General features: G+C 34.6%; 1 protein-coding gene across 4 annotated transcripts in view; it reads right to left on the reverse strand.

Annotated features, from left to right (window-relative positions):
- MAP4K5 (mitogen-activated protein kinase kinase kinase kinase 5) overlaps positions 1-27,384 on the reverse strand; it is a 106,984-nt gene that overhangs the window by 23,618 nt on the left and 55,982 nt on the right. For 3 of the 4 annotated variants that reach the window (XR_004285975.1, XM_032344182.1, XM_032344181.1), the window contains exons 10-21: positions 25,149-25,280; positions 23,014-23,076; positions 20,696-20,777; positions 19,655-19,771; positions 14,070-14,148; positions 8,327-8,385; positions 7,271-7,338; positions 5,575-5,617; positions 4,510-4,720; positions 3,576-3,673; positions 3,343-3,384; positions 2,371-2,455 (exon numbers count right to left, since the gene is read on the reverse strand). Coding sequence is in view for 3 of the 4 variants with exons in the window: in XM_032344182.1 (XP_032200073.1) it covers positions 2,371-2,455; positions 3,343-3,384; positions 3,576-3,673; positions 4,510-4,720; positions 5,575-5,617; positions 7,271-7,338; positions 8,327-8,385; positions 14,070-14,148; positions 19,655-19,771; positions 20,696-20,777; positions 23,014-23,076; positions 25,149-25,280 (1,079 nt within the window). In the remaining variant the exon portion in view is untranslated. The remainder of the gene's footprint in view (positions 1-2,370; positions 2,456-3,342; positions 3,385-3,575; positions 3,674-4,509; positions 4,721-5,574; positions 5,618-7,270; positions 7,339-8,326; positions 8,386-14,069; positions 14,149-19,654; positions 19,772-20,695; positions 20,778-23,013; positions 23,077-25,148; positions 25,281-27,384) is intronic. The other variant, XM_032344183.1, reaches the window with a different exon arrangement.

The following is a 27,384-nucleotide window of genomic DNA, read 5'->3' on the forward strand; positions in this document are numbered from 1 at the left end:
ATGGACTATCAATAAATGCTAAAACAAGGAGCCCGATGACAAATAAATAAATAAAATCTTAAAAAAAAAAAAAAAAAAAATTCTTTAAATAAATGCTAAAACAAGCTGGTGAAAGTCTAATGAACAGAGAATATTTATATAGTCTCTATTTATTCCAATGTACTTATTAAACCAGCTTAGGAAATTAAATAATTACTAATTAACTAGAAACAGAAAAATAGTAACTTGACAGTGGAGAAAATGACCAAATACCATCTTAACTAGCTGGTCAATGTTGATATCCTAGTATTTGGATAAGCTCATAGAATGTGCTTTCTGACAGGATGCACTGAGAAGAGCATAATAGCATTTCTTTCATATTTCCACCAAAAATACATTGCCTGACCTCACCATGAGGATCAACAGACACCCCAAATTAAGGGACATTCTACAAAATAAACAGCCTCAAAAATGTCAAGATTTAGAGAGATAAAAAAGGGTTGAGGGGCTGTTCCAGGCTAGAGGAGATTAAAAAGATGTGGTAGCTAAATGAATCATGTGATCTTGAACTGGATATTGTTGGATTGGGGAAAAAAGGAATGGGAACCAATAAAGAAAATTACTGAAACAATTAGGGGCGCCTGGATGGCTCAGTCAGTTAAGCGTCTGCCTTTGGCTCAGGTCAAGATCCCAGGGTCCTGGGGTTGAGCCCTGCATCGGGCTCCCTGATCAGCGGGGAGCCTACTTCTCCCTCTCCCTCTGCCTGCCACTTCCCCTGCTTGTGATCTCTGTCAAATAAATAAACAACAAAAAAGAAAACTTAAAAAAAGAAGAAAGAAAAGAAACAATAATTTCAAAATGTGATGTCGATTGTACTTCAACTAAAAAAATATATAAATATGGACTGTACAGGGATTACATCAATGATAAATTTCCTGATCTTCCCAAATGTACCATGGGTATGTAAGAGACAATTCTTGTTCCTAGGAAATACAAAATCAAGTATAGGGAAGCACTCACAAGTAACTCAGAAAAAAATGCACCTATAGGTAGATAGATAATAGAAACAACTGATGATTCTGAGTATAGAGGAGTTTCTTACACTGCATTATTCTTCTAACTTTTCTGTAAATCTTAAATTATACCAAAATAAAAAATTACAAACACACAAAAAAACCCATTTCCTTACCGATAAAAATATTTTCTCCATTACACTTTCTAATAGTAGTATTTAAAACAGATCATTATATGACTTGTCTTTATTACTGTGTTAAAGCTGAACAAACATTTTCTGAACACCCTTTACTGCCTAATCTCGATTTACTAATTGCCAGACACTCAGGTAGGTAGGCTTCTTCCTTCCTTGCAAAAAGATGAATATTAAGAGTATTCTCTTAGGGGCACCTGGATGGCTCAGTTGGTTAAAATGTCTGCCTTCAGCTCAACTCATGACCTCAGGGTCCTGGGATGGAGCCCCAGATCTGGCTCCCTGCTCAGCCCAAGTGTGCTTAAGGATTCTCTCTCCCTCTCCATCTGCCCCTCACCCCATTCACTTTCTCCCTCTCTCTAAAATAAATAAATAAATCTAAAAAAAAAAAGAGTATTTCTGTTATAAAGGATCATACTGAGAACTAGAGGTTTTAAGTATCTTTCCAAAGTCATATAATAATGACAGAGCAGGAATTCAAACCCAGATCTATTTGATGCCAAATTTTTACCTCTATGTATTAATTAGGCTTTCTAACTTTAAAAATATACAACATAAATTTTTAAAAATAAAGTGTTATTTTGTTATCACTTCAGATTTACAGAAAAGCTCTAAGAGTACAAATAACTCCTGAATATCCTCCTTCACACAGATTTCACAAATATTAACATTTACTACTTTTGCTTTATCCTTTTTTTCACTCTCCATATACACGGTTTTTTGTTTTTTGAACTATTTAAGTTAGAAACACAACGTCCCTTTATTCTCATTTCAGTATGCATCTCTTAAAAAAGAAAAGAAAAAGAAAGGTTTTACATAATCTTAGTACAATAATCAAAATCAGGAAGTAAACACTGAAACAATACTATTAACGTAATCTAATGACTTTATTGATTGAAATTATCAATTGTCCCAGTATTGTCCTTTTATAGAACAGAAAATCCCTAATCATGGTTTTAATCACTTGTGATGACTATTCAGTCTCATTTAATCAGAACATTTCCTGTATACTCTAAATTCTAGTACCTTAAACCAAAACTCTATTTACGTTGTTGCAGGTACCTGCCCTATTTATTCTCTAAAGTCATATTTTTAAAGTAAACAACCTCAGTTCACTGATCGTAAAGATCCTTTTCCATAACAAATATTTTATTAGAGATGTACTAAAAGATCAGAAATTTTACCTTTTGTATCAGGATGTATCCAGGATGTTGCACAATTAATTTTCAAAGGGCAGCCATCAAAAACTTTGGAAAAACATGCTCCCATCTTATTTATAAAGAAAGAAATATTGACTTATCTGGTTAGATAATTTTATATAGTCTTAGAAATAGCTAAGATTATTACAAAATGGTAAACTGACTCTTACTGCATATGTTTATGGTCTCATTACAAAACAACATTCCTATTTTGATATCATTTAACTCCTTCTACCAAGACAGTCTCCCACTCCTCTCTTGTATAATCTGGTACTTCAGAGCAAAAATATAAAATTTATCAAAACATCTACATATGTCTGTGATACATTTTAGGAATTTTAAGTTATCACCTGCCTTTAGGACTAAGGTTTAAGAATGTGAAACAATGGATGATATTTCTGAGCAATATAATAGTAATTATAATTACAATATAACTCCATAATAGTGAAACAGACAAAAAGACTAATATTTATATTATGTATTAGACATTTACTGAATAAGAAGGTATAATTTATAAAGCATCCCCTTCTTATGATTGGCTGAAGCACCCTGAAGAGCCACATAACCAGCATTAACATAAGCTTCCCTGTTCCTGTTCACTATGTATAGTTCAAAATGAAAATGGCTTCAGGGATAGAAAGATATTTAACTCACATTATGAAGAGAACACAGTACTACTGATACCACATTAAAGTCAAATTGGCCTTTGAAGGCCAACTGAATCTGAGAACCCAAATGCCCTATTTACAAAAAGTGAAACTCTCCAAATTCTAACGAATTCTCTCAAATTAGGGTACATGATTTAATCCATGGCATATCAAAATGCATTTAATGCTTTTGTATTTTGTGAATCCTTCCTTTCAATAGCTCAAGGTACTTGACGGCAAATTTAAAAATCTGCTGCTGTAACTAAAGAGATGGAAACTGGCAAGTGGTTTACATAGAAATATTCCTTACCAGCACTTTTGGGGTGGGTGGAAGGCCATTGATGGCAGGTTTCTGTGGAAAAAAAAGATTTTGAATGCTAAAAGATCTCTTAAACCTTAAAAAAACCTACACATTTGGAATTTCAGTTATTCAAATTCTTGATTTAAACAGACTATGCCCCCTGCCCACCAAACAGACACAGCCTCTTTTATGATGAACATGGTAATAGTTACAACTAATCACCAAACACCTATTATACCTACCGGGAAATCTCGCTTGTCCTTTTTCCTTGGTAACTGTGGTGCTTGTGCTGATCCTTCTGTATTTTCACTAATCAGTTTTGAAATACCATCACCATTTCCTAAAAGAATCATGGTTAAAAGCCGAATGAACATATAATAAGTACTTTCCATGAAAAATAATTTTCCCTTTCCCCCAATACTTGTATACCATTTGGGTGATCATTTAATGGGAAATATTCTCTACTGGCAGATGAGTAAAAGTATCTTTGGTGCCTTCCTCTAGATTCTACAGAGGTAGCACTGCATAGTTAGCAGTGGTCTTACATCATGAAAACACCAAATATCTTCCCATATTGTGAGAAAAAGAAATGCTATATGAATGCTATGCTGATAGTCAAGGCCTTTCAAAAGTGGACTTCAATCTATCTTCTAGTCCTATCTCCCAGTATATATCTTCTAAAGCTCACACTTTTCTTATACTAGACTATACTTAAAACACAATCCAGATTTTCATGGTTCAGTACATTTGTTTATTACTTCTTGCTCATCAGGAATGCCTGTTAGCACTGGCTCCCCCTAATGAAGGCTCAACCAAGTCCTTTAATACTCTGCAAGGGCCCACCCCCTCTATTCCCTATTCTTATCTTCCTAAAAATCTTCATTTTTATTACATGTAATTATTGTATGAGACATTTATACAAACAGTCTTATCTAATGTTATGGGTACACAGGTGTACCTTCTGCTACCAATCCTGAACATCCATTCATCATTCTAAGATCCTACCATATTTAGTAACGGATCAAATTAGGATTGATCCGGACGGAATCTCGTACAGCCCATCCATGTGGAACTTTAAAAAACAACTTCCAAAAGCTTTAAACAATTATAAGATTGACTGAAGACATTCTTTAAAATATGGAAATGGCTTCCTTTTCGGTTTTCACTTTTATTTACCCAGATCACAGTATCTAGCTGTATGCAAACCAGGACTGCTGATACTGCTAGCCATACCCATAGAGGAAGTCTCAGTTACAGGACCACAACTCGGGCTACTCTGTCTTCTGAGAAACTGGGGAGCTCTGTTCTCTGAATCAGGACAACGTTTTATAGTTGATGACTTTTCTTCATCTAGGAGGCTGTCTTCAGGGTAGCTGTTTATCCTTGGCTAGTGATAATAAGATACAAAAGTGCTTTAATAAGATTGGATATAAAACAGTAACACTCTATTATCATTATGCATCAAAGACTTTAGGGGAATGGGGATATGTCTTTTTTTCCTTTCTTCTATATAATTCAATCACTGCACTAAGTAAGCAAACTAAACAAGAGCTGAAATTACTGTCCCAACACAACAAAGAACCTGCCATGTGGCTTTTTCTTTTAATCATCCCTAAGTCAAACTGATATAATTTCAACTGATAAAATCATATAAACAATTAACAAAGTATTTAATTAGTAGAAACAAGCAAGGACTTAATGAAGTATGTATGACTCCAATGAAATAGCAAATTAGAGTAGTAAATGAGGATTATAAATGATGAACGCTTTCTATTTCTTCTCCATGAGTTTTCCCTCAGATGAGTGTAACTGATTTTTATCTTTTTCTTATAGCTATCCAAATACTATATTTCTCAAGAAGCCCCTTTTTAATATATATTTTACATCTTCGTAATCCCTGCTTAAAGAAAACTATATCTAAAATATATTTAAGGGGCGCCTGGGTGGCTCAGTGGGTTAAAGCCTCTGCCTTCGGCTCAGATCATGATCCCAGGGTCTGGGGATCGAGCCCCAAATCGGGCTCTCTGCTCGGCGGGGAGCTTGCTTCCTTCTCTCTCTGCCTGCCTGTCTGCCTACTTGTGATCTCTGTCAAATAAATAAATAAAATCTTTTAAAAAATAAATAAATAAATAAATAAAATATATTTAAGAGAATATTGAACAAATTTAATAAAATTATTTTTTAAAATTAATTATTATATTACTTAAAAAAGGATTTATTCAGAAATTTTAAGTAGCTCACCTTAGGAGGTAGGGGAGGTGGTATTGCACGTTTTGAGGTTGATCTAACACAAAGAGAAACATGCAATTCAGATGGTGGTAAATGATAACATAAAACAGAGACTCCATTAAATGTGTATTAAAAACTGTTTATATTCAGGGGATATAAAAGACAATTAGATCATGCTGCAGAATTTTTTAAAACCTATAGGAAAACTTAAGACCTCACTGTGTCAAACTACATTAGTAGAACTATAAAATCAATTTTTATAAAATGAATACAAACTCTTTTTAACTTTACAGTTTTGCTTTGCATATTTAGTATGTAATTAAAATGAAATAAACAGAGGGGCGCCTGGGTGGCTCAGTGGGTTAAGCCTCTGCCTTTGGCTCAGGTCACGATCCCAGGGTTCTGGGACTGAGTCCCACATCAGGCTCTCTGCTCAGTAGGGAGCCTGCTTCCTCCTCTCTCTGCCTGCCCCTCTGCCTACTTGTGATCTCTGTCAAATAAATAAATAAAATCTTAAAAAAAAAATGAAGTAAACAGAGTAGTAAAAAACAGATTCAGAATTTTAGAGCTGGAAGCCACTGCGAATCCTAGATTCAGGTGGTTGTATCATCAAACCCTTTAGCTATCCCAAGTGGGATAGCGTATCAGCAACATCTGCATCACCTTTACTTTCTTTTAAGGGTCAGATAGTAAATATTATAGTCTTTAGCCTATATAGTGGTCACAACTACTGAACTCTCTTATTATAATGTTATAGCTTTTTCATGTCATAAAAGTCATATTTAAAAAAAATAAAAGCCACAGCTTTTTTCATGTTATAGAATGAAAGCATCATCGTGTTCCAACAACTGTTTATGAACTGAAATGTTCATATAATTTTCACATGTAACAAAATATCACTCTTCTTTGGATTTTTTTTCAACTATTAAAAAAATCTAAATACCATTCAGGTTTGTGAACTATACAAAAAATATGCAGTTGGTCAGGTGTGGCTTACAGGTCATAATTTCCCAACCCCAGATCTATCAGCTGAATGTGGAGGACTCAGAAATCGATTTCTAAAGACCTCTCGAGGCACTGTAATGCACAAACAGGTTTGGAACACCTAGGCTGGCCCTGTAACCTGATTGTTGAGGGAAGGTCTAGAATATGAAGAAACTATACTGCAGAGATGGAACTGGGGTTTTTCGACTCCTCCTATAGTATTTCTTCCCATGACGTTATGTAACTCATCCTTTAGTAAATTAACATTACACATACTAAGTTCTGATTTAAAGAAGAAAACTCAAGAAACCTTAAGGATTAACACATGATGCCTTTTGGTAATTAAAAAATCAGAAGCTTTATTTATACTGATAAAAGGCATAGCACAATTTAAGAATGAAATTAGAATATTAGAATAATCTCTCCCAATACTGTTTTCTTTTTTCATTTTATTTCTTTTCAGTGTTCTAATATAATCAAGTAAAATATAGTTAAAAAGGGGTGCCCGAGTGGCTCAGTGGGTTTAGCCCCTGCCTTCGGCTCGGATCATGATCTCGGGGTCCTGGGATCGAGCACCGCATCGGGCTCTCTGCTCAGCAGAAAGCCTGCTTTCCCCCTCTCTCTCTGCCTGCCTCTCTACCTACTTGTGATCTCTCTCTCTCTCTGTCAAATAAATAAATAAACAAAATCTTAAAAAAATATATATAGTTAAAAAACAACTTACTTGCCAGTATTTGCACCATCAACAAAAGGATTCCACTGTAATACAAAATTTGGGTCTGATGACACTCCCTGTGAAGGTGAAAAAATAGTTTAAACTCTTCCCTTATAATAGATATAAATCATCTTATTTGAGTCAAGAAAATATTCAGAGTCATGATTATTAATCATCTTGGCTTTCATCAATTTTTTAATCTCCAGCTAGATTTGCTGTTACTTGACATATTTAGGTCAATGATTCATTATCAGCTGACTTATACTTAAGAAGTTCCATAAACATACTAAATAAAGTTTCAAACGACAAGCCGTCTTTACCATTGCTAATATATTCCAAATAAAACAGAAAAACATAACTCTGAATTATCTGGATCACTAATCTATTAGTGTAGAAAACTAATCATTATATTATTAAACAATCATGAACTATATGAACTTACTGGTGCTATTTTTTCCCAATGGCATGGAAATTGAGAATTATATATATAGCAATATATACAGTAAGAAAAGCACTACTGCCAAATGTTAAGAATGAAGAGATCCATTAATAGAAGACAATTCCTCTAAAAATTATACTTTGCCAAAGCTGAAAAATAAAGTAAATATTAAGATAACATCTAGGCAATTCTAATAATACCTAGAATTAAGGAAAGGTATTATTAAATAGTAACCTCAAAATAAGAGCAATAGTTAAAAAAGAAGCTATACTAACAAAAAAATATTAAAACCAGTAAGGTAATGCAAAAATATACTCTAAACCTAAAGAGTTGATAAGAAAAAAGATCCTGAGAGTGTAAAGCTGAGCATCAAATTCATGTATTTAATAACTTCATGTAAATCCTGCTGAAGACTCAAAATGAATGGTTAAAATGGTATATTACACATTATACCTTGGTCAAAATATACATAACTATAAGCTTTTTCAAACTTTAATGTGTGAAATGCAGTATCTAAATTATAGCTTAGAAGACTATATAACTTTGTTCCTTAGTCAAAGTATACCTAACTCTTAAGTTTTCTCAAATTTTAATTTATAAAGCATTTCAAAAGTAGTAATTCCTACCATTTCATCCCGTGCTTCTGTTTCTTTTCTCAGAGGAGGTTCAAACTGTAATTTGTCAACTGCAAAATATATAACAGATATTCACAAACTCTATCTTAAAGGGTTAGTCTCAGAAATGTAACAAGTAGCACATGTACTGGGGAGAGGGGAAGGGAAAGAAGAAAAGTCAAAACCTTTTGAATTTTTACTGCAAGAGTATCCCCTTTTTTTATATTTACCGAAAGAAGATAACAATTTGGTATCTTCCTAACAACTCTATTTAATTCTTGGTTGGAGTCAGGAAATTAAATATTTAGCACTTTTTGTGTTTAAGAGATTTCAAAAAATTAATCAAAATATCTATTTGGACTAAGAAAAAACACTGAGGATTTTCTCTGTTTAGGCTGCACACTCTGTTCTAAGGCTACAATTTTATGGCAGGGATGAACCTCCCCAAATTACCTGTAACTATCTAAAAACAACAAATAGTATTTAAATTACATATAATAGGGGTGCCTGTGGCTCAGTGGGTTAAGCCTCTGCCTTTGGTTCAGGTCATAATCCTAGGGTCCTGGGATGGAACCCCGCATCGGGCTCTCTGCTTAGCAGGGAGCCTGCTTCCCTTCCTTTCTCTCTGCCTGCCTCTCTGCCTACTTGTGATCTCTGTCTGTCAAATAAATAAATAAAATCTTTGAAAAAAAATAAATTAAATTAAATATAATAGTATTTAGAAATTTAATATATTTCGCTCATTGTGTATTATACTTGGTCTGCTCAAACTTCTCTTACGTGAAACATCCTAAGACAGAGAAAAGGATGGCTTATTATCTACCATAAAGGATGGCTTATTATTTACTTACAGCTGTTTTTTGGGATTTTTTTACATAGGATGGAGCCCATCACAGGGCTTGAACTCATGACCCTGAGATCAAGACCTGAACTGAAATCAAAATGCAAACGCTTAACGAAGTTAGCCACCCAGGTGCTCCATAAAAAAATTTATTATAAAACTTAATGTGACTAAAAACCAAACAAATAAAATTCATACTTTGTATCATAGAGATGCAAGATCCCCACATACAACCTTGGCCAAAAAAAAAATAAATAAATAAATAAATTTTTTTTTTTTTAAAGATTTTATTTATTTGACAGAGAGAGATCACAAGTAGGCAGAGAGGCAGGCAGAGAGAGAGAGAGGAGGAAGCAGGCTCCCTGCTGAGCAGAGAGCCCGATGCGGGACTCGATCCCAGGACCCCGAGATCATGACCTGAGCCGAAGGCAGCGGCTTAACCCACTGAGCCACCCAGGCGCCCAAAAAAAAAAAAAAAAAGAAAATTGTTTTAAATCATTTTCAAAAAGGATCCAGTTGTTCTTATCTCTAAAACAAGATTTTTAAAGTAATACAAAGTACTCATATAATTCATTAAACAAAAACATTGTCATAAAAATTGTATCTACTTTTCAAAAATAACCTAAAATAAAAGACTTTCACTTATTAATAACTTATTTCTTGATATTATTGAAAAATACCTTAACTCAAAACCACTATTCTTTTTTTTTTTAAGATTTTATTTATTTATTTGACAGAGAGAGAGAGAGATCACAAGTAGGCAGAGAGGCAGGCAGAGAGGAAGGGAAGCAGGCTCCCTGCTGAGCAGAGAGCCCCATGTGGGGCTCAATCCTAGAACCCTGGGATCATGAGCTGAGCAGAAGGCAGAGGCTTTAACCCACTGAGCCACCCAGGCGCCCCTCAAAACCACTATTCTAATTCACTACTTCAACTCATTTGAGACAGAGATGAATTAAAGCTTTTTTTTTTTTTTTTTTGTCACTACTAGAAATACTGGGAGGCAAGCAGGTATAGAAAAGAAAGAGGAAATGTCATTATTATCTTCAACAATAAGAATTATAGATCAAGCAAATTTCAAGAAATTCCAAGAAAAAAAAAGAGTTTCGTAAACATTTAAGATGTTTTAAAACACAAGAAAAGTACTCCTTAAAAAAAAAAAAATCAAATTCCTTATGACTATTCTAAATTATTACAGCCATTAACTTATGGCACAGAAATGCCAGCCTGAGCCTCCAATATCATTGGCTTATGTGGTAGATGGGACCTCAAATTATTTTGTTTTAAAGAAAATACTGACAGTAACTTTGGGTGCATCTTTGGCCTATGAAAATCCAAAGATGGGGAGGTCTTCTATTATACATTCTTATTTATTTCTGTAAGATGATGTAGTTTCTAGCCACAATGAGTAACAGGAATTGGAATTATCTTTCTACTTTAAACAACTACATACATGTAACACCAATGTGTATACAAATGATATGAAGTAATTATTTTGGGGTCATGGATAACAGACCCCACAAGGCTGTAATCCTTGAGAGAAGGGAATCCATAGTGGTAAGATCCATATTCACTCTGGCTTTCTGCCTGGAGTCACTTTCCAAACTAGGACACAAGAAAGTGGAATCTAAAGAGAGAGTAACAGCCTTAGTGGGTGCAGGAGACTGGAGATTGGCACTGCTTAGGTGGTGGGAATTTGAAGGGCAGAGTGCCAGAAATGAGAAAGTTACATGAAGGAGCTCTAGAAATATGCCAAGAGATCTCTTTGTCTTTGGTTGAATACTAAATTGTCCATTAGCAAACAAACAAACACCCAAGACTGTACAAACAGCTAACAGAGTGCTGTGAGCTAAATGTAGATTCTGGTGATCACAGAGTGGCGGGAAAGATAGCTGAGTTTCTAACCAGAGGAAGGAGCTTGCTGAATACTCTGGTAAAACCTCACACTAGCCTTAAGAGGAGCAAGCTGATATGCCAGTTAATTAACTCTTTAAACACCTGCAGAATAAAGAGGACATAACCAGACACTCAGTGTTTCACTGTAATGTCCAAGATATAATAATAATAAAATAACCAGAGAAGAAGCAGGAGACTAGAAACCAGTTGAAAAATAGATACAGAACTTCAAATAAAGGGGCTTCAAATAAAGCATTCCAAATTTCCAAGAAAACAAGCGTCTGGGTCAATTTTTAGGTGTTAGACCTGATAGTCACCCAATCATATACATCTCTTTTTTTGTGTGTTACCACATTTCACTTGAACTCTACTCTCCAAAACCCACTCTTTTCCTTTGTTTAATGAGATGTTCCATAGTTCCTCTATTGTGTGTTTTCCTTCATTGCACAGAGTCAACAACCTGACTTTGCTGGACTACACAATCACATTCATCCTTGGTGGTCTTAGACTAAGCCAAGACCCTAAAAATTACTTATCTCCACTAAAAACACATAGTATGTTTATTCTATAGTTGCAAAATCCAAAAGCTGGTAACAAATCAAATGCCCATCAACCAAGGAATGGATAAATTGTATTATAATCCTATAATAAAATATTTTATTACTGTGAAGACAATGAACTATTGCTATACATGAAATGAATGCTTCTCAGAGACATAATGCTGAGCAAAAGAAACCAAGCAAAAAGGGTGCAAATTGTATATCCCATTTATCTGAGATCCAGATCAAGGTAAAAACCAATCTATGGTGACAAGAGAACAGAACGGTGATTAGCCTGGGCAATGAAAAGGGCAGGGGTATATAGGAAGATAGAAGGGTTCTAACTGTGAAGGAGCACAAGGGAAGGGGACTTCAGGGATTCTGTTTGATCTGGATGGCATTTTCATGAGTGTATACATTTTTAAAAATACATCATACAGTACACCTAAGCATTTTACTATATGTAAGTTACCAGCTCAAATTTTAAAAAATGAAACAAAAAAAATAAGATTAAAACTAACTAGGTCTATACAAAACCTAGTAAACACATAAAAACAAAGTTATAAAATGCTCGATAGACACAAAAGAAGACTTGAGAAAATATAAAGATAAATCACCAGTAAAATGACCTTCAACTATACCAATTTTTTTTCTGGTACTGAAGCACAAAAAACTTACTTGGTGAAGATATTAGTACTGTGGTGTTCAGGAAGAACTAAGTCTTGAACTTACCTCTGCAAAAAGCTTATTTTAGTTAAGAAGACAGACTATCATAAAGGGGTCAACTCTCCCTAAGTTAATACATGAACTTTTATGAAATCTTGGTAAAAATACTGAGAATTTTCCTTAACTAGATAAGCTGATTCTTAAGTTTATGTGGAAAAATACAATAGCCAAATACCATAACAAAGAACAGCAACAACATATATTTGGGGGGAGGAGTGAGGGGAGTAGGAGGAGGATTAGCCCGAACATATTTTAAAAGGTATTACAAAGACTAAATAATCAAATTATGCTATTGGCACATGACTAGACATACTAATGCAATGACAGAATTTCTGGAAAGAAACCAAAAATCTAAATGGTCATTTAATACATCATAAAGGTGATATATCAAATCCACTAGTGAAAATATTAAGTTTTTAATAATTAGCATTTAGACAAATGGGTAGTCATTTAAAAAGAAGCTGAAGTTGAATCCATACTTCATACCTCTTAACAAATAAATTAATATCTTGTATCAAAGATTTAAATATTAAAAAAGTGAAACTGTAAAAATGGAAGAAAAAAAATAGAATTCTATTGTGATCTTAAAATCAGGAAGGCTTTGCTAAATATGACACAAAATTCAAAAGCTATAGAAGAAAATATAGAAGTAAGACAATATTAATTGAATATTTATAGACATGCAAAAAATAAAGAAGATAGCTTTATAATGGAATAGCAAATTTGCTTCTTTTTTGTATGGTATTTGAAGTCTAGAGAGCTCCCTTGGGATTATATAAGAAGACAGCATTAGAAATATCAGCAATCTGAGGCTAACAAAGAGATAAAATCTCAAATTACCAGTTTAACTAAGAAAAGGCCTGACTGAATTGATGGATATGGGAAGGACATTCTAACTCTCCACTGAGCTAGATATTTCCAAAGCTGTATCCAGAAAGCTAGAACTTCAACTAAATGCACGTCTGCAATAACTTTAATTAGCCTGAATACTTAATATATTATCTTCATTACATTTTTATCTTATTTTACTGTAAACTTTTAAAAATCTCTTTTGAAAAAGTATGCATTTAAGTCAATATACTCATACCTAAAATTTCTTTGCAAATCTGTTCTTCTAAATTAATCTGGCTAAAGTGACAAATATCCTTTATACAAAATATTTGTCAATGATTAATTTATTGAATAAACATCAATTTCCCCTTTTAAGTATGTATTTTAGAAAAGATTCATCTCCCCTATTAACTTGACTAAAAAACCTAAAACCAACCCAAATGTCCAACAACAGGAAATTATTCAGCTACAATATATGACCTCAGTGAAAAAGGACGCAACCTTTACTGGTTATAAAGGCTAGGCTAGGAAATGAAAATTTAAAGAAGCATTTAAAAAAAATGCTTGTATGTTAAGTAAATTTAGTCATGGAAAAACATGAAGGCAATTTAGCAAAAATATTATCTATGGGTTGGTACTGGGTGATGAGATGGGCAATGTTAATTTTCTATTTTTTCCTCTTATACATTTTCTACAATGAATATACATTGCCTTTGTAATTAGTAAATAAAAACCATTTAATGAAAAAACAAGAGTATTCCATTATAAAACAGAGAAACAACCTCTATTTTAAGTTGTTTATTCTGATTATGTTAAAGCATGTACTTTCCATTAGTCTGAAATTTTATTGTTCCAAAAGGACCCACAAAAATACCGAGCTCAACCCACCAAAACCACCAACTGAAAATGTATACCAAACACATACAATTTATTTCTGAAGCTGTCCGTTCAGCTCTGGCATTCCTGTTTGTAGATCTAATTGTATGACGAATGATGGCATGGGGCTGTGAAGAGAAGCATAATACACACACTTTAAAAAATTTCAGTGATAAAGTTAAAGGTCAAATTTTTCTTTTTAACTGAATGATCATCTACTGACAAACATGACTACCTACTAATAGAGTAAATTACAGGATAAACATAATAAAATGAACACTAAGATACTCTAAAAGTTATTCACTTATTCCATGTTTATACTGTGTAAAATACTGAAAAGATGCAAAGAAAGAGAGAAATCTTATCTTCAAGGAGTTTGTAATCGAGGCAGTTAGGATGCACAAATAATATGATTAGAAAATGGTCAATGCCATTCATTAAGATGACTACTATTCATGCCCAGATGAAAAAGAAATGACTTTCACTTGCAAGGGTAGAGGAGTTCCTCATGACAGAGCTGTGATCTGATCTGGGCCTGAAGGATAGTAGGCGTTGAATGTGCAGCAGTGTGGGAAGCATTCTAGACAGCAGAGCCAAGACCAACCAAGTAATGCAGAAGAAAAAGAAATTGTATTCAGGGGAACTGAAGTTGGTTATTATTTGGCTTCAGTGAAGATTAAATGAAGAGATGACAAAGCTAGACAGACAGACTGGGAATGAGCCAGATCATGCAAGGCTCCAAATATCAGCTGAGGCTCTCAATTTTATTTTCTTGGCAAAGGAATTTTTTGGAGATTTTACAAAAGAGGAGTGGTATTTTGGAGTCAGATTTAAGGGTAATTGGATAAGCATGTAAGAAGGTATGGAGGGGAGAAATAACTGGATGCAGGAAGATTAAGAATACTGTAGTAAATCAAGTGAGAAGATTGCTACTTTACACCCTTTTGCATAAACTCCTGATCCTCTGAAACTATGCCTTCAGCTCAACTGCCAACTATCAAATTTCTAATGACTCATTCTCATTCACTGATGAAGGCCAGTGGCTCATATGTTTTCTCCTCTACTTCAAGACCCACCGTCATACCAAGGGACTTCAACAGCCCACTGTTTGGGACTTAAGTTTTCTGACCTCATCTCACTCTTCCAGACTTCAATACACTCTCAAGTCCTAAGATCACCACCTGGACCTTGCCATCAGCTCTGATACTCAAACTCATGCTATGCTCCAAACTTTTCAGCCTTTGAGCTCACTCTCATTTACTCCCATTATGCTATTTCATGTTCACATTGGAATTCCAAGTCCATTTAAAACTCATTACCTTGTTATCCCCGATCAGCGTTTCTCTTATCTTCACTCTTCTTCCTATCCAGTTTTATCTGGTGGTCTACAATTTCAAGCAATTTCTTGCCAATATCCTAAATGCCCTTTGCCCCACTGCCCTTCAGTACTCTGGCATGCCAGAATGACAACTTTGGATGAATTAAGCTACCTTTGTGTTTTCTTTCTGGAGGAAAGTCACTGAGCAAACCACACTGAAAATTTATCTCATCTGAGGCTTCAACTTTGCCCACAAACACTTGCCTAATCATTTAACCCAACCCTTCTCCTTAATTACTATTTCACACCTTTTCTCCATACTCTCCAAACCTAATCACTTTCCCTCAGACTTTCAAAAGATGACCTTGCCATTTACCTCACAGAGAAAACTGGAATCATAAAAGAGAAAATATCTTCTGGCAATAATCTCAACTATCCTCCTCCTCTTATGCAGGCGAAGAAGTGCTTCATACCTAAGATCAAGTGTCTCATAATCTAGATCCCAGCCTCTCCTCCTTTCTCAGAGACTTTGCCTATTCATCTTGTTCCTCTTAAATCTTTCTCATCTCTATCTATTGGACCCTTTTCATAAGCATTTAATGCTATTAAAAATTACCTTCCCCACTTAAACAATAACTAATTAAATAAATCCCTACCAACTCAATCTCCTCTAGCTACTGTTCATTTTACCTCTCCCTTTCAAAACTAAATTGCATAAATGTATTGCTATACTTATCTTCCAAACCACTCCAATCTATCTTTACCTTGATAATTTGAGTATTATCCTTTTAAAAAAGTAACCAAGCATATCACCACCTAAAATCCAAAGAGTTAACTTATCTTCTAGGCAATATTCTTATTAAAACTTCCCTTCCTTCTTTTAATGATCTTAATCAATCCTTTGCCATTCCTCCTAGCCTACTTGATTCTTTTTTTTTTAAAGATTTATTTATTTATTTATTATTTATTTATTTATTTTAGAGAGGGAGGTGAGAGGAGAGAGAGGGCACAGGGGGTAGGGACAGAAAGAGAGAGAATGAGAATCTTAAGCAGACTCCACGCTGAGTGCAGAGCCTGACACAGGGCTTGACTGAAACCAAGAGTCAGACATTTAACTGACTGCCATCCACGTGTCCCCTCGCCTACTTGATTCTTAAATTTTGGAATAAATCTCAGGATGCTATCTTAGGCCCTCTTCTTTTCTCATTCTACATGCTTCCCTTGAGTATTCACATTTACTCCTTAAGGTATTAACTACTTCTATACTTTTTAAAAAATTTTATTCATTTATTTGACAGAGAGAGATCACAAGTAGGCAGAGAGGCAGGCAGAGGGGGAGAGGGAAGCAGGCTCCCCGCTAAGTAGAGAGCCCAATGCGGGGCTTATCCTAGGACCCTGGGATCATGACCTGAACCAAAGGCAGACGCTTAACACACTGAGCCACCCGGGCGCCCCTACTTCTATACTTAATGACTTTCAAATTTATATCTGTAGTCCAAACTTTTCTCCCCAAGGTACAACCACATGTCTAATTCCTTATGAGATCTCTCCATTTGGAAGTTTTGTGCAACATCAAAATTATTATATATAAAATCGAGCTCCTTTTCTTCCCATACCAGATTTTACTCTAGTGTTCCTACCTCAATAAATGAGGCACCTTTATACCTCTTTAGGCATTTAAATCAAAACCTAGCAGTAATCTTTATTCATCCTCTACCCTCATGTCTTCATCCAATTTTCAACTCTCACAAAGAATTCCTGAATTAGTCCACTTTTCTTCATTCTTGCTCTACATTCCTAGTCTAAAACACCACCCATCTCCATCCTGGATGACCTCAGCAGCCTCTTAAAAGATTTTCAGAAAGGGAATCACCATTCTGAGGTTATAGAGATCTTTTAAAAACACACATACAATTATGTCACTCACTCACCATTAAATGGTTTCTACCACTAGATAAAGCCCCGAATTTTTAACATGGTTTGAAATGGCCGTGTTTAGCTCCATAATTTCACCTCCCACCATTCTTCTTCCTTATTTCCTACACAAATCAGACTAACCTTTCTGTAGCTCCTCAAGTATGTAGCCTTTGTTTTTATCACCGGGCTTTCTAACATGCTATTATTCCCTCTGCTCAGAACAATTCTGCCTGTTCTCTTCCTCTAACTCTGATTTCTCCTTCAGCTTTCAACTTACATATCACTTCTACAGCAAGTCCTTTCCTGTTCCTAAAATTTGCCTCCACGGCACACTGTATTTCCCATTCCATAACTGCTACCATACTTGTAAATTATTTGTTGGCATTTCTGAGTTTCCTTTAAGACTGGACCGTAAGTTCTTTGAAGGCAGGGATACGGTGAATCTCATACACCATAGTGTTCCGAACTACCTGGCACAGAGATTTCATGAACTGAAAAATAAGGTTTTATCATTAAACAGAAATGGAGAACCCAGGAGGTAGAGTGGATCTGGGAAGTCCAGCAAAATAATGTGGGGAATAAAAAGAGTGTCTGGTAATTTATATAACAAATGAAAGACAAATTGGGGAATCAAGTAATACCAATACCACATTTAAGCTGCAACAATTTTACTAATTTTTAATTTTTAAGGGATTAATATATTAATTATTACAAGTCTGCAAATGATGGTTAACGTAAAAAAAAATCTATGAATGGCCAGCTTATTCAATATTTTCAACTAAAAGTTCATTTAACACTCAACAAAATATTCATCAGTTACCTAATGACAAGGGTAAGACTATGCTATACACTAGGCAATGATTAATTTTTAAAGATTAATTTCCAAATATTATTTAATTGAGTATTTCTATTAAATACATACATAGAAATAGTGTCATATTAATTAAATGATAGGCTTGATCTTGGGCAAATTACTTCTATTCTTTCTCCTTTATTCCCTCATTTATAAAATGTGGGCAGTAATAGAATCTGTTGCAAAGGACTGTTCTGAGTATTAGATGAATTAACGTGAAAATTATCTGGTCTAATACTTGGCACACAATGACTACCCAAAGAGCGTTAGTAGTTATTATGATACTTACGTGGTATAATTCAAAACTTAAGAACATAAAGCAGAACATTTACTTCAATAAATAAAAACAAAATGTTTGGTTCTATAGTCTTGCCAGAGTGAAGGTAGAGATATAAAAGGAAATAAAGGCATAAAGAGATATCTGACAAATTCAGAGAAGCACAGAAATAAAAAGAAATCCTAAAAGGAGAGGAAGAAACTCTGGTGAAAAAAACACAGCTCTGTTTTTAAAGTTGTTTTTTTTTTTTTAAGATTTTATTTATTTATTTGACACAGAGAGAGAGAGAGAAAGAGAAAGATCACAAGTAGGCAGAGAGGCAGACAGAGGGGTGGGGTCGGGGGAGGAGGCTCCCTGCTGAGCAGAGAGCCTGATGCGGGGCTTGATCCCAGGACCCTGAGATCATGACCCATGACCTGAGCCAAGGGCAGAGGCTTAACCCACTGAGCCACCCAGGTGCCCCCACAGGTCTGTTTTATACAAGCTTAAGTAGGTTCCTGCCAATGGGCAGGAAGTCCCACATTCCTGACTTACAAGTTTTCTTGTTAAATAGAATATATTCAAAAAGGTTTTACAATATTTTCGGAGAAAGAAAACATAGGACTAGCTCTAAATGTAATAATAGAAAACATAATAGTCTTCAACAAGTATTGGAAAGGATAAAATTTCTATGGGAACCTCAATTTAATTTTTAAAAATCATTTGTATTCTGTTAATAACCTGTATAACAGAGAAACTAAAAAATGACCAACTGAATTTCTAGAGAGCCTCTTTTGTGAAAAATCACATGTGCATGTGCTCTGGCTAACTTTTTGTTCTTTTGGTTCAAAGCACTGTTCCTAAAACCTTTTATTTCCTTCTACAGATGTCCTTTCTCATCAGGGAGAGATCAGACTCTCTCACCAGAATCTGAGGTCTAAGGAGAAGGGAAAGCCATTCTGGATTTCTGGGAGAGGAAAAAGACCTGATTCTAATCTTGGAAACCTCTTAATAACCTTGGGCAAATCAACTAGGAAAATAAAATGATATAAGTAGTTTTAATTAGACTAGTAATCCTCATTCTTTCCAGAAAAAGTGTCAACCAGTTATGTTATACTGCAAAATTTTTTAAAGTATTAACTGGTAATTATATGCAGGATAAGTTTAGTTTACATTGCAAATTAATCTTTGTGGCTAAATCTGTTATAACTAAAAGAGTAAATTAGAAAATAAACTCTCAGACCATATTAAACATGTATTTTCAGATATCAAAATGCAAATACTCTTTACCTCAAAGTCATCGTCATCTCCCTCAGTGTAATGTGCATGGTTGTCTGGATTATTCACTTTGTCCAACAGTTCGACTGCTAGGGCCCTAGAGAGACCTGGCTGCCCTACAAACGTATGCTAAGTCAAAACAAAACAAAACAGAGTTTCATGAGTATGCTTTTACATCATTGTTTATAGAAAATATTACTTGTAATTTTTCATTCAGTAACTATCAGAAACAAGCATATGGGAGCCTACTAATACAAATAAATTAGAGAACGTATTAGTAAAAACATTAATCAGAGAAACCATAATTATATATTATCAAACTAAAGCACCCTTGTGGAGTAAGTTTATGACATGAATAATTTTTCTAAGTAAAGTTATCTAACCTACATTAGGTTGCAAAAGTACAACCTTGGCTATAACAACTAGACTTTACTCATATCACTATGGTGATATATATGCAAATGAATACTGCGATACAGTCCCTATCACAGTAAGAAAAAAGCATATCTATTCCGAATTTGCAAACATTTAATTCAGTAACGTTGTATAAATGTACAAAGATACACAATTCAATTTTGACATTTAAACAGTTTCCTTAAACAGCTGTAATCATTGACTTTTTCTAATATAAAAGTATTTTACAAATACACACAGAGCATTCTATAAATTTACATAAAAAACCAAGGAAGACAACAGCAACATTTTAAAGAGTTTTTTTTTAAAGGCAGGGGTTGGCAAACTAAAGCCAATGGGCAAAATCTGGGGCACTGACTCTTTTTGTAAATCAAGTGTTGAGTATTAAAGCCAAACCCATTTGAGTATACTGTTTATGGTTGCTTTTGTGCTTCAATGACAAAATTTAGAAGTTGCAACAGAGACTGTGATCCCAAAGCCTAAGACATTTACTATCTAACTTTTCTCAGAAAGTTTGCTAACCCTGCAGTAAGAGATCACTAAATTTTTATATTAAAAATCCTAAATACTTTTATTCAAGTGATATGCCTACTTACTGCATGACTACAGAAAATTCTTCTACAATTTAAATTGACTTACAGTCAGAAGTCTTTCAGCAGTTGGTCTTTTTTTGGGGTTTTTGGTTAGTGCTATTTTGACAAAATTATGGAATGTTGATGACCTTCAAACAAAAAAAGACATGTACAAAAATATTTCACTAATATTAGTTTTTTGGTATTACTACATAAAACTAATTTATAAGAAGTTGGAAAGTCTGAAACACATGATTTTTCTCTTAGGCCTCTTAGCTCAATATAAGACATAAGACAAAACCCAAAGCACAGTATATTCCTTGAAAACAGGTATCAGGTTCCTCTATAAGTAAAATGAAATTAGTTAGCAAAACAGTAACACATAACCTCTAAAAAATACACAAAAAATTAGAAATGGGCAGCTATGTCTTGTATCTAGGTGCCACTTAGGAATCAAAATGGCATTTTCTCATTGGTTAAATTTATCTAATATATAAATGTTTTCCTATACCAAAAGAATGGCATGGAGATATGGGGGTAATGTAAAAGATTATCTAAACCCTTATAGGGTCACTGAATTTCTTGGGAATAAGAGGAACCACGTAGCAGTTCTCTTGCCAAGAAATCAAACCACTGCATTATATTTGGTGACTTGTGGTAGGAATAACTTAATCAGAGAGTACCCTGAGACTGGCAAAGGTACTCCAAAGGCAGCAACTGCTCTGGAATTTGACTGAATTCAGCTGTGAGAGCTAGTAGTAATTCATTCCTGAATGAATATCCAGTCATAACTGCCATTAAGTCCTCCAGTTCCAGTTGCTTAGGAGCCTAGGGTAAAAAGGATTAGGAAGAAACCCTTACCACCACAAAAGAATAGAGCTACAGTAGGATATAAACTCCTTTATTTCCAGTGGAATTTTCCCTTTGCTCCTGGCATCATCCCCAGAATGGCCTGGATTCTAAGTAATACTTTATGTACATAGACGGGCCAATAAAACACAAAACAGTAGTTTAGAACCTCTTTTGGGGATAGGCCTCTTAGAATCTGAAACAAGATATGGACTATCTTCCTAGAAGAATGAATATACACACAGAATTTGGGGAGCCCATGGGCCTCTCCCAATAAGAGATCCATTAAATCTAGATGAAGAATTCTGAATTTAGGAACTTGGAAACTTTTATTTGCATGGTCTCTTTTATTACATGCATGGCAAAAACATTACCAGAAAATAATTTTCAATTTTTATCATCCAATTAAAGATGTCTTGATGGACTTTAAGAAGAGGCAAACAGACAAAGTCAATTATCATATGGTTTCACTCACTTGTGGAGCATTAGGGATAACAAGGAGGACATTAGGAGAAGGAAAGGAAAAGTGAATTGGGGTAAATTGGAGGGGGAGATGAAGCATGAGAGACTGTGAACTCTGGAGAAACAAACTGAGGGTTTTGGAGGGGAGGGTGGTGGGGGGATGGGTGAGTCTGGTGGTGGGTATTAAGGAGGGCATGAATTGCATGGAGCACTGGGTGTGGTACATAAACAATGAATCTTGGAACACTGAAAAAATAAAATTAAATTTAAAAAAAGAGGCAAACTGCTTTACTAGTAAGAGAAAAAAGAAATTAGGAAAATAAATTAGAAAATAAATAATAATGTTTTTGAATATTAGGTAAGGAAGGCAGAAAAAGTCAACAGTGATAAATGTCGTGGTACTTGGGAAACCTTTTCATATTACCTTCCATAAAAGTCAACATGTCATTCATTAACAGAAGTAATAGGATCCAAGGCAAAGATATGAATCTCCAAAATTTTATTTTAATTTTTTATTTTTTTGTAAAGATTTTATTTGTTTGACAGAGAGAGACAGCAAAAGAGGGAACACAAGCAGGGGGAGTGAGAGAGGGAGAAGCAGACTTCCTGCCAAGCAAGGAGCCCGATGCGGGGCTCGATCCCAGGAAGTTGGGGTCGTGACCTGAACCGAAAGCAGATGCTTAATGACTGAGCCACCCAAGCACCCCGAATCTCCAAAATTTTAATCTATTCATCTCTAATGGTTTCCTCACCACACTTCTTACCCAAGCTTCTAAAAAACTAAGAAAATGATTAGAGTTTTACCAGAGATGATCATAAAATCTTTTGCATTGACATGGTGATGTGGATTTGTTCCTATTTCTTATTACTCTAAGTTTCTAAGGAACTGGAATTATCAAGAAAATAAACCTATATCCTTGCCACAGCTCTGCAAGTAAATGAGATACATAACTTCAGGAAAACTGTTTAATAGCTCTGGGCTTCAGTTTCATTGTCTATAAGATAAGGGAACTGAACCTGTCTCCTTTTCATCTGTAAAATTCTATAAATCTATCTATACATTCATTAACTTACCATTTTGTTTTGTCCTTTAGTTTTGGAGGCTGAAAATTACTTTTTGACATTAAGAAGAGGGCCCTGGAATAAAATTTTCAGTTAAAGAGCAATACTGAAATACTTTTATTACTTCATCTAATAATCAGAATGAATATTCTGTAATGCATTTATACAAATTATTAAATATGTAGGCACTGATGAAAACTGGTATGGAATATGAAAATTAATTTTTTTAAAAAAGATATTTTTTTAAAGTTTACCAATAATGTGGTTTTAAATATGTATGTATGTATGTATGTAATCTCTGTACCTGACACGGGGCTTTAATTTACAACCCCGAGATGTAGAATCACATACTCTTACCAACTGACCCAGCCAGGAACCCCTGGAAATCAAATTTTTTATATTTCAGATATCTTATAGAAAATTTCTCCTAGGTATAGAGAGGATATTTAAATTTCAAACAAGCTCTTATTCACAAGGTAAAGCTACCAAATGTTAGAGAAGGGTTTTATTATAATACTGTTAATGTATATAACTAGCATTGTATCTTATGCACACGTATATATAATTATGTATCATTCTGTAACACAGAGATGATATATTACTCTAACATTAGGTTGTATGCTTAATGGAAGATTTGTCTCTATAATTATTTTCGGTATACAGGCAAATTATATGTACTTCCTAGTCTTTTCCCCTCTTTCAGATAATAATTTTCCACATTTTCTCATTATGAATGATGTAGAAGTCAACATGCAAGAGGACTTTCTCTATGAATTCACCTTTGACTCATTTTCTAGGGCTGTGGGGGCAGAAGGATGGAAGATTTAAGAAGGAAATTCTAAAATGCTCTATTTCAATATTTTCTACAAAACCCTTTACAGGTTTCTAAGCAAACTCCTTAGTCCTTTTTTAAATATCAGAGATATTTTATTTTTTTAAATGAAATGATTCTTATATAAAGATTATATTACTACTACCCTGAGACATTATTTCAAATCCTCTGTTCTTTAGTTTTTATTTAACCAATTATTATAATTATATTAGGTAATTTTACATTGCTTTTTCACTAATAATTTTTCATGTTGCTTTGGTTTATACATATGTAATAGCTGCCACTAACAGCTAAAAGAATTTGCTTAATTCACCAACTAAAAAAAATATATTTTTTAAACCACATAATTTACCAGCTATTAGACATTTAGGTTTTCTTCCCTTATTAACCTGAAATGGGTAATTCTTAGCTTTTCCTTTTCTTGGATTATCTCCCAAGTATAATTTTCCAAGTAGTAGAATCAATGAAACATTTGTATTGTCCGTAACAACAATATCAAATTATTTTCCTGAAGGTCTCTACTTAATGGCATTCCAGCTGAAAGTAGATATCTTTTACCTTGTGTGTCTTTAGTTACTTATAAGGTCAAATAGTTTTTCAAGTTTCTTTGTATCTTTTGCATCATAAACAATCTATCTTTTGCCCATAGAGTCACTAAATGAATCCTTTATGTAATATATACTAATCTACTATCCATCATGCTAGAAGAACACTTTCCCCACTCTGTTTTCTTTTCAATTTTATACTATATAACAGTTCAAATTTTAGCACAATTTATATTTTCCTTCAAAGTACTAAAAATCCTTTCAAACGCTCTCAAATATTTTTTCTGAGAGACAATATGTCCTATAATGTAAATACTAATTATGCTAAGCAAAGCTACCTCTTCATTATCCCTTGACAAAAGAAAAGTAAACAAAATAAAAAAAGAATAGAAAAAAAATCTCATCTACATCCTTTATCATTTGGTTATAATTCAGTTTAGAACAGAAAAAGAAACAGGTTCAACTGATGGAAGAATGAATGTAAAGACTTAAAATAGCTTTTTGAATGATAACTGCCATGTTCTAGTGTGATTATTAAAGATTTGTTTTACGGAAAATCTTCAAATAGTACTGACAATTCACCCCATGCTGCCTTAGGAACAGCAATAAAAGAGAGCAAATGTTAGGTGCAATTATTACCCCTAGGTCCCTTACAACACCTTTACTATTTTGACATATTTGAAAATGAGCTGGGAACACCCAGGTTATCAATATTTCATTCTCCTCAAAGACTTTATTAATAACTATATAATTGTAGACAGTAAGAACACCTCATTGGATGGAGATCAAACATAGGTGGTTGGAGTTCTCCAAGTTCAATCGCTGTTATTCCCACTGCCCAGATATCACAGAGCTGGTTGTAGCCACCATTCTTTTCTACTGCTGCAACTTCTGGGGCCATCCTAGAGGGAATCAGTGAATATAACATCTTTAGTTTTTAAAAGTGATAGGAAATCTGCTATTTTTTGTTAGATTCACTGAACTAGAGGGAAAGAGGCTGACAGATGTTTACTAGGAAAGACTTCGTAAAGAAAGTATATATATAGGTATACTCTTTTAAAATTCAGTATTTAAAAATCTTGGGGTCTTCTCTGAAGAATCGTGCTCTGAGGAAAATTTGTGTTGGTCTTTAGCTTCTGTTTTGTGAATCTTGTCATATAATACAGGAAAACAATACCTAAATCTCTATAATGGTCAGAAATGTTCCCAAAGGAGGTAAGAATGAATCAGCAGGGAGCTAAGGCAGGGTAAAGAGCCTCAACATTTTATTCAGAGGAAACAAGTGCAAATGCAGGGAGACAGCACGAAACACCTGGAAAGGTGATAGGACAGTGCTATTCAATGATCTACAGCCCTACATGGAGCCATAAACTGCTTGTTATGAGTTTATGTTAAGCACAGAAACTGAGAGTATTAACTTTTGTCCAAATAACATGATCATTTTTTAGTAATACATTTCTAACTTATTTTTAAAAAATTTCTTCAGTCTATCATGAGCAGGGAATTTTAGAAAATTGGTTGTTCACCACAGCTAGTTTGAGAGGGTCTCAAAAGTATTTGTAAAACAAACCTCAGAGGGAGGAGCTAGATAATGAATGGCCTAACTGATTATATAAGGAAGCTTAGACTTTATTGTGAAAACAGGGTAATTCTTGGGGGTAAACTTGATCTAAAATTCATGGCAATGTGAAGGACACGAGAGGAGATAAAAACAGAGTCAGATGAATGAGTTCGAAGCCTATTTAAAAAATAAAAGGGAGGGGCGCCTGGGTGGCTCATTGCGTTGAGCCGCTGCCTTCGGCTCAGGTCATGATCCCAGTGTCCTGGGATCAAGTCCCGCATCGGGCTCTCTGCTCAGCGGGGAGCCTGCTTCCCTCTTTCTCTGCCTGCTTCTCCGTCTACTTGTGGTTTCTCTCTGTCAAATAAATAAATAAAATCTTTAAAAAAAAAAATACAAGGGAAAAAAGATAAAGGGCTTTCCAAATGCAGGGGCAGAGGGGACTGAATGAAATGGTTGACAGAAGAGATTGATTTGAGTATGAAATGCTTGTGGGTATTGGAGTAGAGCTATTATCAAATAACTGTGAATGTATCTAAGATAGAACTTAGTAGCTGAGTTGTAGTTATTGTTTGGGATTCAGTGATATATAATGATGGCATTTGAAGTTATAAAGTATAAATATTAAGCAGGAGAAATACTCTTTTTTTTACTGTTTACTATTTTAAAACTAATTTATGTTAAATATCCACAAGGTAGAAGTTGCTTGTATTTTTTATTTATTTTTAAAAGAGTTTATTTATTTATTTGAGAGAGAGAGCATGAGTAGGGAGAGGAGCAGAGGGAGAGGGAGAAGCAGACTTTCTGCCAAGCAGGGGGCCCAATGTAGGGCATGATCCCAGGACCCTGAGATCATGACCTTAGTTGAAGGCAGACACTTAACTGACTGAGCCACCCAGGTGCCCCTGGAAGTTCCCTCTACATGTATTTAGATTACAAAAAGTTACATAGAACAATGTCTCTCAACTTAAAGGGGTTTAGGGATATAAAATACATACACTAAAAATGTTAATATGTAGATGTACCTGCTGTATGAAGTACTATGTACATAAGAATGGATATAGAAGTAAAGAGAAGAAAATAATGACCACTGTGGAACAAAATGACGAAATGCAAGTATCACAGAAGTTGAGCTGGAACCCTAAGAAAGCATATGGGTTTCAGCTCTTCTGCCCAGCAGAATCAGTAGTGGTAGGTTAAGTGTAGCATCAAGTCGACCAGGAGTGTTGCACTTCCTGGCGCAGTGGGAAGCCAAGCTATGACTGCTCAGTCTACCATGTGTGAAGAAAGGCACAGTATGCACCACTTTTAAGACAGGGCAGGACTTAAACATAAACAGAGCAGATGGATATACTAGGGGGGTAATAATACTTAACATAATCAGGGTACAAAAAACAAATTTTGACTAGAGAAGAATGTTCACAGGGAAGGACAATCACAGAAAGAGT

Source organism: Mustela erminea, chromosome 5 (genome assembly GCF_009829155.1).
Source record: "Mustela erminea isolate mMusErm1 chromosome 5, mMusErm1.Pri, whole genome shotgun sequence".
Lineage (NCBI taxonomy): Eukaryota > Metazoa > Chordata > Mammalia > Carnivora > Mustelidae > Mustela > Mustela erminea.